Genomic DNA, 10,730 nt, shown 5'->3' with positions numbered 1-10,730 from the left:
GTGTTTACGGGTACCTATTGCATCGGAAAGCTTTCCTAAATCACCATCAACTACTATTAACAATGCTTTTATTTATTTGCTATTTCCGATTTGATCGGCCATTTCTCCAATTCGTTGCCTAGCAACGGCGAGCAACGGCGACCAACGCTACTGCTACTGATGCAACTATTACTGATACTCGCTGCCGACGCCCGCACACACGCTCGCACGGCTACTACTACAACTGCTCCTACTAATACTGCTACTCGCTGCCGGCGCACAGGCACGGCTACTTAACCCTTCTACGTTATGGAATTGTTGCTACTAGAACTGAGCCTACTAATACTGCTACTCGCTGCCGACGCACACATTTACATTTAACAAATTCGAGCAGACGGTAACTTTTCGTTGCCTAGCAACGGCGAGCAACGGCGACCAACGCTACTGCTACTGATGCTACTATTACTGATACTCGCTGCCGACGCCCGCACACACGCTCGCACGGCTACTACTACAACTGCTCCTACTAATACTGCTACTCGCTGCCGGCGCACAGGCACGGCTACTTAACCCTTCTACGTTATGGAATAGTTGCTACTAGAACTGAGCCTACTAATACTGCTACTCGCTGCCGACGCACACATTTACATTTAACAAATTCGAGCAGACGGTAACTTACATTTTTTTCTAATTCAAACAAACAAAAAATTCATAACAACAATAATACAACATTGTTTATTTTTACATTTACATTACTTATGCATTTAGAAAGCATTTCTCAATATTATTACTTTTCGCATTTAATCTTCTCATACTTTTATACATATTTATTATATCTTCAATTTTTGACACCTAATGTAGAGGTTTTCAAAACTTTACATTTTAATCCCAATATTTCTACGTTGATGTAACGGGGACTTTACAAATACTGATTGCCTTTTTCCTGGACATCCATTTTTTTCATTTGATTTTACACCATACATTTATACATATTTATACATATTTATTGTACCTTCAAATTCATTTATTTCACGTATATCTTACTTTGTTTTATTTATATAAATATAGAGGTTTTTCCAACTGTACATTTTAATCCCAATATTTCTACATTGATGTATTGGGGAAATTACACATACTGATTGCCTTTATTTTTATTTTATTTTATACCATACACACTACCAAAATATTGACTCTTTCAACAATTGTTTCGGCAGCATTCCATTTCAATTCCACACACACCCGCAGAGTAATTTCGCAACAATGCCACCCAAAAAAAATCAGCTCGGAAGGCGCACGAAAGCAGCGACTACTGTTAGGAACATCAGAGCAAGCCTAGACTACGATGAAGTAGAATTATTACGTTCTCGCGAAGCACAGCGCATGTCTCAGACCAGATCTTCTGAAACACTTACTCAACGGACTTATCGTTTATCTAGACATGCTGCAGCCATGGCTCAACTACGTTCTTCACAAACTGCAGAGATTCAGGCCAACCGTAGAGCAGCCAATGCTGCAAGTACCTCTTCTGCAAGGGCCAACGAATCTACAGAAAGGACAGCTCGGCGGAGAGCAGCTAACGCAGCCTCCACAGCTTCAGCACGAGCTGCTGAATCTACTGAAGCGAGGGTCAGACGACTTGCCCGAGATAACACATCCAGAGCCGCCATTCGGTCATCTCAGCCACCAGAAGCTCGAAGGATACGAGTTCAGGCTGTTACTCGGAGATTTCATGCTTCTCGCGGCAACATATGCCCTTCACCGGAGTTTTGGTTACGCAAAGCATTGAACTATGACGCCAACTATGACTTCTCTACCCGGCAGGATCTTAGCATTGGTTCGATGAATTGCATATGTTCATTCTGCAAAGCTAAAAAATGGCCGGCAGAACCTCCAAGCCTATGCTGCTCTTCGGGTAAAGTTAAACTACCATCCCTACAGACTTTACCTCAACCACTGCGAGACCTACTTTTGGGCATGACTGATGAATCTAAATATTTTCGGAAATCCATTCGACTTTTCAACTGCTACTTCCAAATGACATCATTTGGTGCAAACATTGTCCGTGAAAGCGGCTGGAATCCCGCATTTAAGGTGCAAGGCCAAGTCTACCATCTAATAGGGTCCCTTTTACTTATGAGACCGTACAACCATCATTTTTACAACTCTACTTCGTAAGTGACTACGTCCAACAAGCTGAAAACCGACTAGCTATTACAGCCGAGACAAACGACAGTTCGGATCGACGACAACTCAGTATTGTTTTGCAGCTTCAAGACATGCTCCACCAAACGAACCCATATATTCAAAGTTTCAAGTATGCACTACAGAATGTTCCTCTGCCTAATTTTTCCATCGTTATTAACGCAGACAAACGTCCTACAGGAGAACATGAGCGTCGCTTCAATGCTCCCACTTGCAACGAGGTTTCTGCAGTCATCCAGGGTGAGCACAACAACAAACGCGACATAGTTATTCATACTAGGGGTGGACGTCTACAGCGAATACATGAAATGCATCGATCATACGACGCACTACAATATCCCCTACTATTTCCTTACGGTGACGATGGATACCATTTTCACATACCATGTCAACAAAACTTGGGACAAACGACCATCAATCCCAAAACTATTACATGCAGAGCATATTACGCATACAGAATGATGGTTCGCGACGACGATTTCAACACTCTCCTTCGGAGTGGACCTCTTCTGCAACAATACATAGTCGACATGGCAGCAAAAATGGAATCTGAAAGGCTCCTATATATTCGGGTTCACCAAAAACAGCTTCGGTCGTCTTCATACATACATCTGCACGATGGCATGAGAAATGAAACTGACCCTAACACTGTTGGAAAACTGACAATTCTTCCGTCCACATACATCGGTGGCCCGCGTTATATGCATGCCCGCACACAAGACGCAATGACGTACGTCCGCTATTATGGCCGACCGGATTTGTTTATTACCTTCACCTGCAATCCATCATGGGAAGAAATACGAGATGAACTGTTTCTGGGTCAAGAACACTACGACCGACCTGATCTCATTGCCCGTGTTTTCCGGCTTAAATTGTGCAAACTCATGGATCTTATAGTCAAGGGTGAAGTCTACGGCCGAGTAAGGTGCCACATATTCACTGTAGAGTGGCAAAAAAGAGGCCTTCCGCATGCCCATATCTTAATCTGGCTGTGTGAACGGATTCAATCCACTGATATTGACAAAATTATCTCAGCCGAGATTCCCGATCCTGGATTAGACCCACAGCTTTACGAAATTGTCAAAGCAACGATGGTTCATGGACCCTGTGGTCCTGGCCAGAAAGCTCAATCATGCTGTAAAAAGAAATCGGTGTGCGCTTGCGGCTACCCACGGAGATTTGTCAATGCTACACAAACAGGAGGTGATGGTTACCCACTTTACAGGCGACGGAGTCCAGGTGATGGCGGCCATACGATGATAGTCGGTCGGAGCACTGTTGATAACCGATGGATAGTACCGTACTGTCCCTTGCTGACGAAAATTTTCCAATCGCACATCAATGTGGAGTTCTGTCACTCAGTGAAATCCATTAAATATATCTGCAAATACATCAACAAGGGAAGCGATGCTGCAGCGTTTGCTGTTCAGCGCGACGGTTCTCGAGACGAGCCATCTGCTCATGTCATTGGACGTTTCCTGTGTTGCGGTGAAGGTGTATGGCATTTTTACTCATTTCCCTTGCACCAAAGATATCCTGCAGTTATACAACTCGCTGTTCACCTTGAAAATGGGCAAAGAGTTTACTTTTCTGCCGGCACTGCTAATCAGGTGGTGGAGCATCCACCAGAAACTACGCTTACTGCCTTCTTCAAACTATGCGGCCATGATGAGTTTGCAAAGACGCTTTTGTATCCACAGATCCCTTCCTACTACACTTGGAATAACAAACAGTGGACTCGCAGGAAGTGTGGAGACCCTGTCGATGGCTTCCCAGGGGTTAAATATGATTCCTGTCTCGGGCGAGTTTACACAGTGCCACCACGTCAACATGAGTGCTTCCATCTTCGTCTTCTCCTTCACGAAGTCCGTGGCCCTATAAGTTTTGATGACATAAAAACTGTCGATGGCGTCCTGTGTGAAACCTTCCGTGAGGCATGCTCCCAGTTGGGACTACTTGAAAACGATTCTCAGTGGGATGCCGCCATGACAGAAGGAAGTCTATTCAAATCTCCCCATGCTCTACGGTCGCTCTTTGCAATTATGATAGTATGGTGTGACTTGAGCGATCCAAAACATCTATGGATGAAATTTCGTAACTTCATGACCGAAGACATTTCCAGAAGAGCCCAACTTGAGAATACATCGGTGGAGCAAGACTACTCCCAAGTGATTTACAATGAAGGGCTAATTTGCCTCGAAAACCTCCTTTTGGAAATTGGTGGTTCCACTTTACCATCATATGGCCTACCTGCCCCCATCTGCCATGAAGGGAATAGTTTGAGCCTAAATTTACTGCGTGAAATATGCTACTCACCTACAGAACTTAATGCGTACATTGCTGAGAATGAGCATAAACTGTTGCCTGAACAACTGAACGTCTACCATATGATCAATGAAAATGTTCAACAGAACCGTGGAGGAATATTTTTCTTGGACGCACCTGGTGGCACAGGAAAAACCTTTGTCACCAAATTAATACTTGCCCATGTGCGACGGAGTGGAGCTGTCGCTATAGCTGTTGCAACCTCTGGAATTGCTGCAACTTTACTCCCTGATGGCAGAACGGCACATTCAGCTTTAAAATTGCCCATCAACTACACACAAACTGAATTCCCAACATGCAACATCGAAAAGAATTCGGATAAAGCTGTTTTGTTACGCAGATGCAAACTCATCGTATGGGATGAATGCACGATGGCGCACAAAGTTGCGTTGGAAGCATTGAACAGGACCCTTCAAGATTTACGCAACTGTGACAACATCATGGGTGGATTAACAGTTCTGCTGTGTGGAGATTTCCGATAAACACTTCCTGTTGTCCCAAAAGGGACACGCGCTGATGCTGTTCAAGCATGCCTGAAATCGTCGATACTGTGGGATCAAGTTCACCATTTAAAACTCACAACAAATATGCGTGTCCACCTTAGCCGCAACCCAGATGCTGCTAATTTCTCTAATGCACTTCTGGAACTTGGTGAAGGACGTACTCCCACAGACACTGAAGATTACACAAATGTTGAACACATATCAACCATCGTTGAAACGCCAACCCACCTATACCAGGCAGTTTTCGAGAACATTCAGAAAAACTACAGGGACTTTGATTGGCTCGCCACGAGAGCGATTCTGGCTCCAAAAAACGCCTCCGTCAATGCGATTAACTACAGACTTTTGGAACTCATCCCGGGAGAGGAACGTGTCTATAAATCCATTGACCGCACACCTGATACTGCTGATCTGGCTGATTACACGGTGGAGTTGCTAAACTCCCTAGAACCACCTGGCCTGCCACCCCACATACTCCGACTTAAGGTTGGAGCTCCTATAATGCTCATTCGTAACCTCATACCACCAAAGCAATGTAATGGAACCCGCCTCGTGGTAACATCCCTGTCACCTAATATTATCGAGGCCAAAATATTGACTGGCTGTGGAAAAGGAGAGACAGTGCTAATTTCGAGGATACCCCTATATCCATCAAATTCAGACCTGGGCATTTACTTCAAGCGATCACAGTTCCCTGTGAAACTGTGCTTCGCGATGTCCATCAACAAATCCCAGGGCCAAACCTTTGACGTTGCAGGCATTCATTTACAGGAGCAATGTTTTTCTCACGGTCAGCTCTATGTAGCTGCCTCACGTGTGGGCTCACAATCCAAACTCTTTGTGTTTTCTCCTAAAACACTTGCTAAAAATGTTGTTTACAAAGAGGTTTTATAATTTTTCAACAATTTTACACCTCAATTTCTCCTCTCTATTAACCGTGTTTATTCCTTCTAAAGCTTTGCCAGCACCCAGTAAAGAATTCACTAACCTGGATTCTTTTTTGTAACAAAATGAAAACAATTTCATGTATTTACACAGTAACCTCTATGGAAAGAGAAATAGAGTGAAAATATGAATTTGGCAAAACCTAGAGTGCCCTTAAATATATTCAGAAGCATTTGCGGTCCTTATAATTCTTTCGTCTTTATTTGGTTGCCAACTCTGCATAATTAGATTCATTCTGATCAACCCTAAACAATTGTATTGGCTATGGAATAACATTTTAGCAGTACAACAGTAAATTATTTTTCTGTTTTTTGAACGTCCATTGAACAAACAACTGATCCTGAAGAAATTGCAAAACAGTCTACACACATATTAGTGAAAATGTGATTCAGAAGTTTCAAAGACATTGGTCTAAAAAACATAGACCTCATCAACCAAGCATAAGTACTATGCCCGGCAACATAAGGTAAGGAATTTTTTGCCATAGTTGACTAATTGTAAAACTATACAGCTACAACGACATAAATTCTTAAAACGAATAGATGGTCAATATTGAACCTGTGGTTTCTTTCGCATAGAGTTAAAGAAATCATGGCTCCCAAAACCTTACCATAGTATTTGGTTTTGAGCTGGAAGAATAGCTGCTAAGGGGACAAATCAGATGTGGAAGCTACATTGATCAGTAAGACGTCAATATAACCAACTTTACTAAAATAATTTAAGGATTACAAAAAAAAAATACTGAATGTACAGACAATAAGCATTAAGATGGCATTAAATCACCCCCCCCGAACAACGTCGGGTAATACTGCTAGTATATATATATATATAGCAGCTGATCATAACAGGCGTTTACAGATCGAAACAATATGCATCTTATGTAACGGCATTTGATTATATTATTTGCTTATATTATGTGAGACTATCTGCTATATAATCATCTATCATGTTTATTGTTAGCAAACAGACATAAACTCGACCTTATTATGTATATATATATATATGCATGTGTGTGTGTGCATAAATATATATATATACATGTACGTTTATGTATATATGTTATAAAATATATCGAACAAAAGAAATACTTTTTAGTTATTAATCTGTCCGTCGAGATATCTATCTATCTATCTCTTTATCTCTTTATCTCCATCTATCTGTCTTTCTAACTGGAGAGATGGACGAGAGATGAATGTGAAGAATATTGACAAGAACTTTCAAAATATGGTAAAATCATATCATAAGCAAGTTTACCGGAAGTACCTGGTAAGCTGATCGGATCTACGTGTACGTTACGACCTGATCAGGTCAGCTGAATATGGCAGGAGAGTTGGAATTTGGACCTTGAGCAAGGCGGACGGTTTAACAGGTCGTCCTCTCCTTCACTAGAGCGGGAGCTGATGTGTGGAAATAGAGACTAGAAGTAACAACACAGGCAAATATATACACGTTCCATTGTTCTGCGATTGAGACCTGGAAAGTTAAGAAAAACTATATAAAACCAACTAGCGTTCATGAAAGTGAATGTCGGAAAATGCATGTATCACAGACACACACACACACACACACACACACACACACACGCACACACACACACACACACACACACACCCGTAAATGAAAAATTAACTCATAAGTATTTCAGAATTATACCGCAACAACATAATTCTAGGGTTCAAATAGTGAAGAAGCAAGAATAGGCATTTAATGACACGTCTATACACAAGGGTGAACATTCGTCCCAAGTACATATATAACATATGGTTCTATGGTGCACATTACACAACGGACCCCCTTTTTAACACCCCATTATATAACATATCCCTTTTAGGTACGCCCACAACACAACATACGCTTTTTTGGTACCCAGTATATAACATATTTATGTATATATACGTTTACACACACACACACACACACACATATATATGTATATATATACATATATATATATATATATATATATATATATATATATATATATATATATACGTACATACTAGCAGCTTCCGTGTACTTGCGTTGCCCGGTCAAAGAATGCCTTTACCCTCCCTGGAGAAACAATTAAATTACGGTTGATAGTTTGAGCAACTACTGGCCAGTAAAAAAGCAGGTATAGACACCCGTGGCTTAAATGTATGTACCGTGCTGAAATAACATACTGTAAGTAAATGTACGAAGTAATATATTTAGGAAAGTAACATACGAAGTAACATAATATAACCCCATTTTGACATGAATATTTGATTATGTTATGTGATTATCCTCTGCATTCACATAACGTCTAAAATTAAATTAGGGTAGTGTTTCTTATTAGATAACAGTTGTACCGTCAGCTTGTAGTTCATAAGGGAAGTAAAGGAATCGACTAAATATTAATTATAACCCAGTGCATTTAGTCAGACGGACACCTTTTTTCACTAGGAAAAGAAACAACCAAAATACACTCCGGCGGACCTGACCAGTGATTCTGACAGTCTTTAATTTTTTTCATTTGGACTTTGTCGAAATTTTCCCGGTAATTATCATCGCGTATAGGCTTAATTTCTAGATTAAAAAAGACAGTTAAGGACGGATTTTTAATGAGTGTAAGAGTCAGGGAGCAATTTAAAATAATACCGTTCTAATAAATGGAACACAATTTTTTGCCATGTCAGTAGTTTATGATGTCCCTAGCCGTTTAATTTTTCTCTCTTCTGTTGTTAATGTTCATTTAAATTTTTTGAAGCTATCTTGGTAAAGCGTGTAATTATAAACAACATAAACATTTCAAAAAGTTCCACAAAAAAAGAATTTAAATTTTAATGGCATCATTAAAAACGAAAGTTGCAAAATAGTGAATGTTCACTGTAGTGGAACGTTATAATTTCAAATATAAGCCCGAAAGCGCTTAGCCTGAAAACATTTACGAATAAATGAACAATGAAAAATTAAATAAAAGGAACGCATTGTGCAGGTTCAGCAACTTTTTTTGTTATAAAATCATTTTGAAATCTAAAAGTTATGTGTATTTTAATGATTCTTAAAAGATAAACGTGCCAACAGTTGGGGTTCCAGACTCTGCTTAATATTTGAAGCCAAATCTTTTAGAAAAAAAAGTCCAATAAAGACCAAATCGATAACTACATGCGAACTATCACGAACAGAAAACCAAAATTGAAAAAAAAAAGAATAAGTGTGTGCGTAAATATATAAACAGTATTTTACATGTCTTTATTGTAACTTATAGTGTGCTTATGTAGATTGGTGATGTTTTAAACCGATGTGTTTCTTATATATTTATATATTAAAAGTTTGGATTATAAAAAGAAATATGTCGCGGAAATAAAATTGTTATCGAAAAATAAGTCCGTTTTATTTCGTTCAATAAACTTCCGTATTTTCTCTTTTCTGTATAATAATATAGAACACTAATATTTTGGAGCTAACCTCTTAAATTTAATCCACAATAAACATCTTTAATATAGCCAGATTTTCTAGATAGTAAATGTTATGCGCAAGGTTAAAAAGAAGTTAAATTGTTCGTTTCTCATCGCCATTCACATTCGCCTTAATGTGACGACATTTATAGTTTTTCGGGTAATCTGTAAAATAATACATATAAAAATTGTCGCTGACAAAGAGTATTGCCATAAGCCGAACATCACGCGCACGTGCGTTTCTTTGTATCAGTGCGACACCTAAACGTTTGTACATAAAAATATTTATCGCCTGCAATTTTACATTCGATATTCATTATCATAATACAGAACAATCTATAAATGTCATCAAATCGCATGGAAAAAGATAAACTAATTAAAAAATGAACGACCATATTTTTTACATTTACATTTTTAGCTTTTCTTTTTAAATCTTTATATAAAAGATAAACTCTTCCATATATAAATAAGCAAGAAATGGGTCGGTTTAAAACATCAGCAACCACACGTAATCGGTATAATAGTATACAAACTGTATCGCAAGAGATGTGTAATTTTTTATTGGTTTTGACGATGGGGACGACGAAGGAGATTGTTATAGTGAATAGAGGGTTTTAAAAAGAAAGCAAGTAAATGAGTTATTTAACGTTCGTTTAATAATTTTCTCTCTCTTGTATTGTTCGATCTTACATAATTTTAATGGCCTGTGCATTAAATGAACTTGACACCGGGCAAAATATTATGTGCTTTAGTTACGCCATATTTGAATGTTAGTAAGCGACTGTTTCTAGTTTCCGGATGGATTAACCAAATGAGCCTTTATCATTTATGATCGGACATGCGAAAGGTTATGTTAGCTCTATGTATTTATGAGCCAGTTACAGTCGGTGTAATCCCAGAATCTGTAAGACATGTGGATTTTGTCATGGTGACAGTGGAAGCAGTGGTAGGACTAAATATTAAGAGAGAAAAATAGGTCTCCTTCCTCTAAAGATGTTACGATTGTAGTGGGTTGCATCTAGGATGCAATGTAGTATTTTATTATCACGACTGAATTTTTCTAAAATGGTGGTAAAAAGTTAGATAAAATAGTGACTATTAGCCTAGATGTATTGAATTTGTGTGTGCCACCTGTTGTTTAATAAGATATGCTGCTGAAGCGTCGCCCAATCTCATGACTGATGATAACAGCAAACAGAAACGCCCTGATGATTACTGTGCGGAATTTGTTCTTGGACATGTTTTAAAATGACTTCTGTTATGTTGCTGTATACATTCTGTAGAGTTGTTAAACGGAAACTTCAGGCGAAGTGAAAAAGGATGCAAGTACACAACCTTGCTCTGGGTTAAGAAAGTC

At 39.3% G+C, this 10,730-nt stretch overlaps 2 protein-coding genes across 2 annotated transcripts; both read left to right on the top strand.

Annotated features, from left to right (window-relative positions):
- Window positions 1-2,255: 2,255 nt before the first annotated feature.
- Window positions 2,256-4,988, top strand: LOC145286557 (uncharacterized). The gene has a single exon (XM_080135444.1). The coding sequence runs from the start codon at window positions 2,256-2,258 to the stop codon at window positions 4,986-4,988; it is 2,733 nt and encodes a 910-aa protein (XP_079991570.1).
- Window positions 4,989-5,093: 105 nt separating this feature from the next.
- Window positions 5,094-5,903, top strand: LOC145286556 (ATP-dependent DNA helicase PIF1-like). The gene has a single exon (XM_080135443.1). The coding sequence runs from the start codon at window positions 5,094-5,096 to the stop codon at window positions 5,901-5,903; it is 810 nt and encodes a 269-aa protein (XP_079991569.1).
- The last annotated feature ends 4,827 nt before the right edge of the window (window positions 5,904-10,730 follow it).

The sequence above is a fragment of the Euprymna scolopes genome, chromosome 10, assembly GCF_053919585.1.
Source record: "Euprymna scolopes isolate OS-2025 chromosome 10, ASM5391958v1, whole genome shotgun sequence".
Taxonomy (NCBI): Eukaryota; Metazoa; Mollusca; class Cephalopoda; order Sepiida; family Sepiolidae; genus Euprymna; species Euprymna scolopes.
The sequence above is the reverse complement of the archived record's forward strand: the minus strand, read 5'-3'. Positions and strand labels throughout refer to the sequence as shown.

Excerpts from the sequence above, each read along its gene's own strand:
- LOC145286557 (XM_080135444.1), top strand. The coding sequence starts at position 2,256 with ATGCTCCACCAAACGAACCCATATATTCAAAGTTTCAAGTATGCACTA.
- LOC145286556 (XM_080135443.1), top strand. The coding sequence starts at position 5,094 with ATGCGTGTCCACCTTAGCCGCAACCCAGATGCTGCTAATTTCTCTAAT.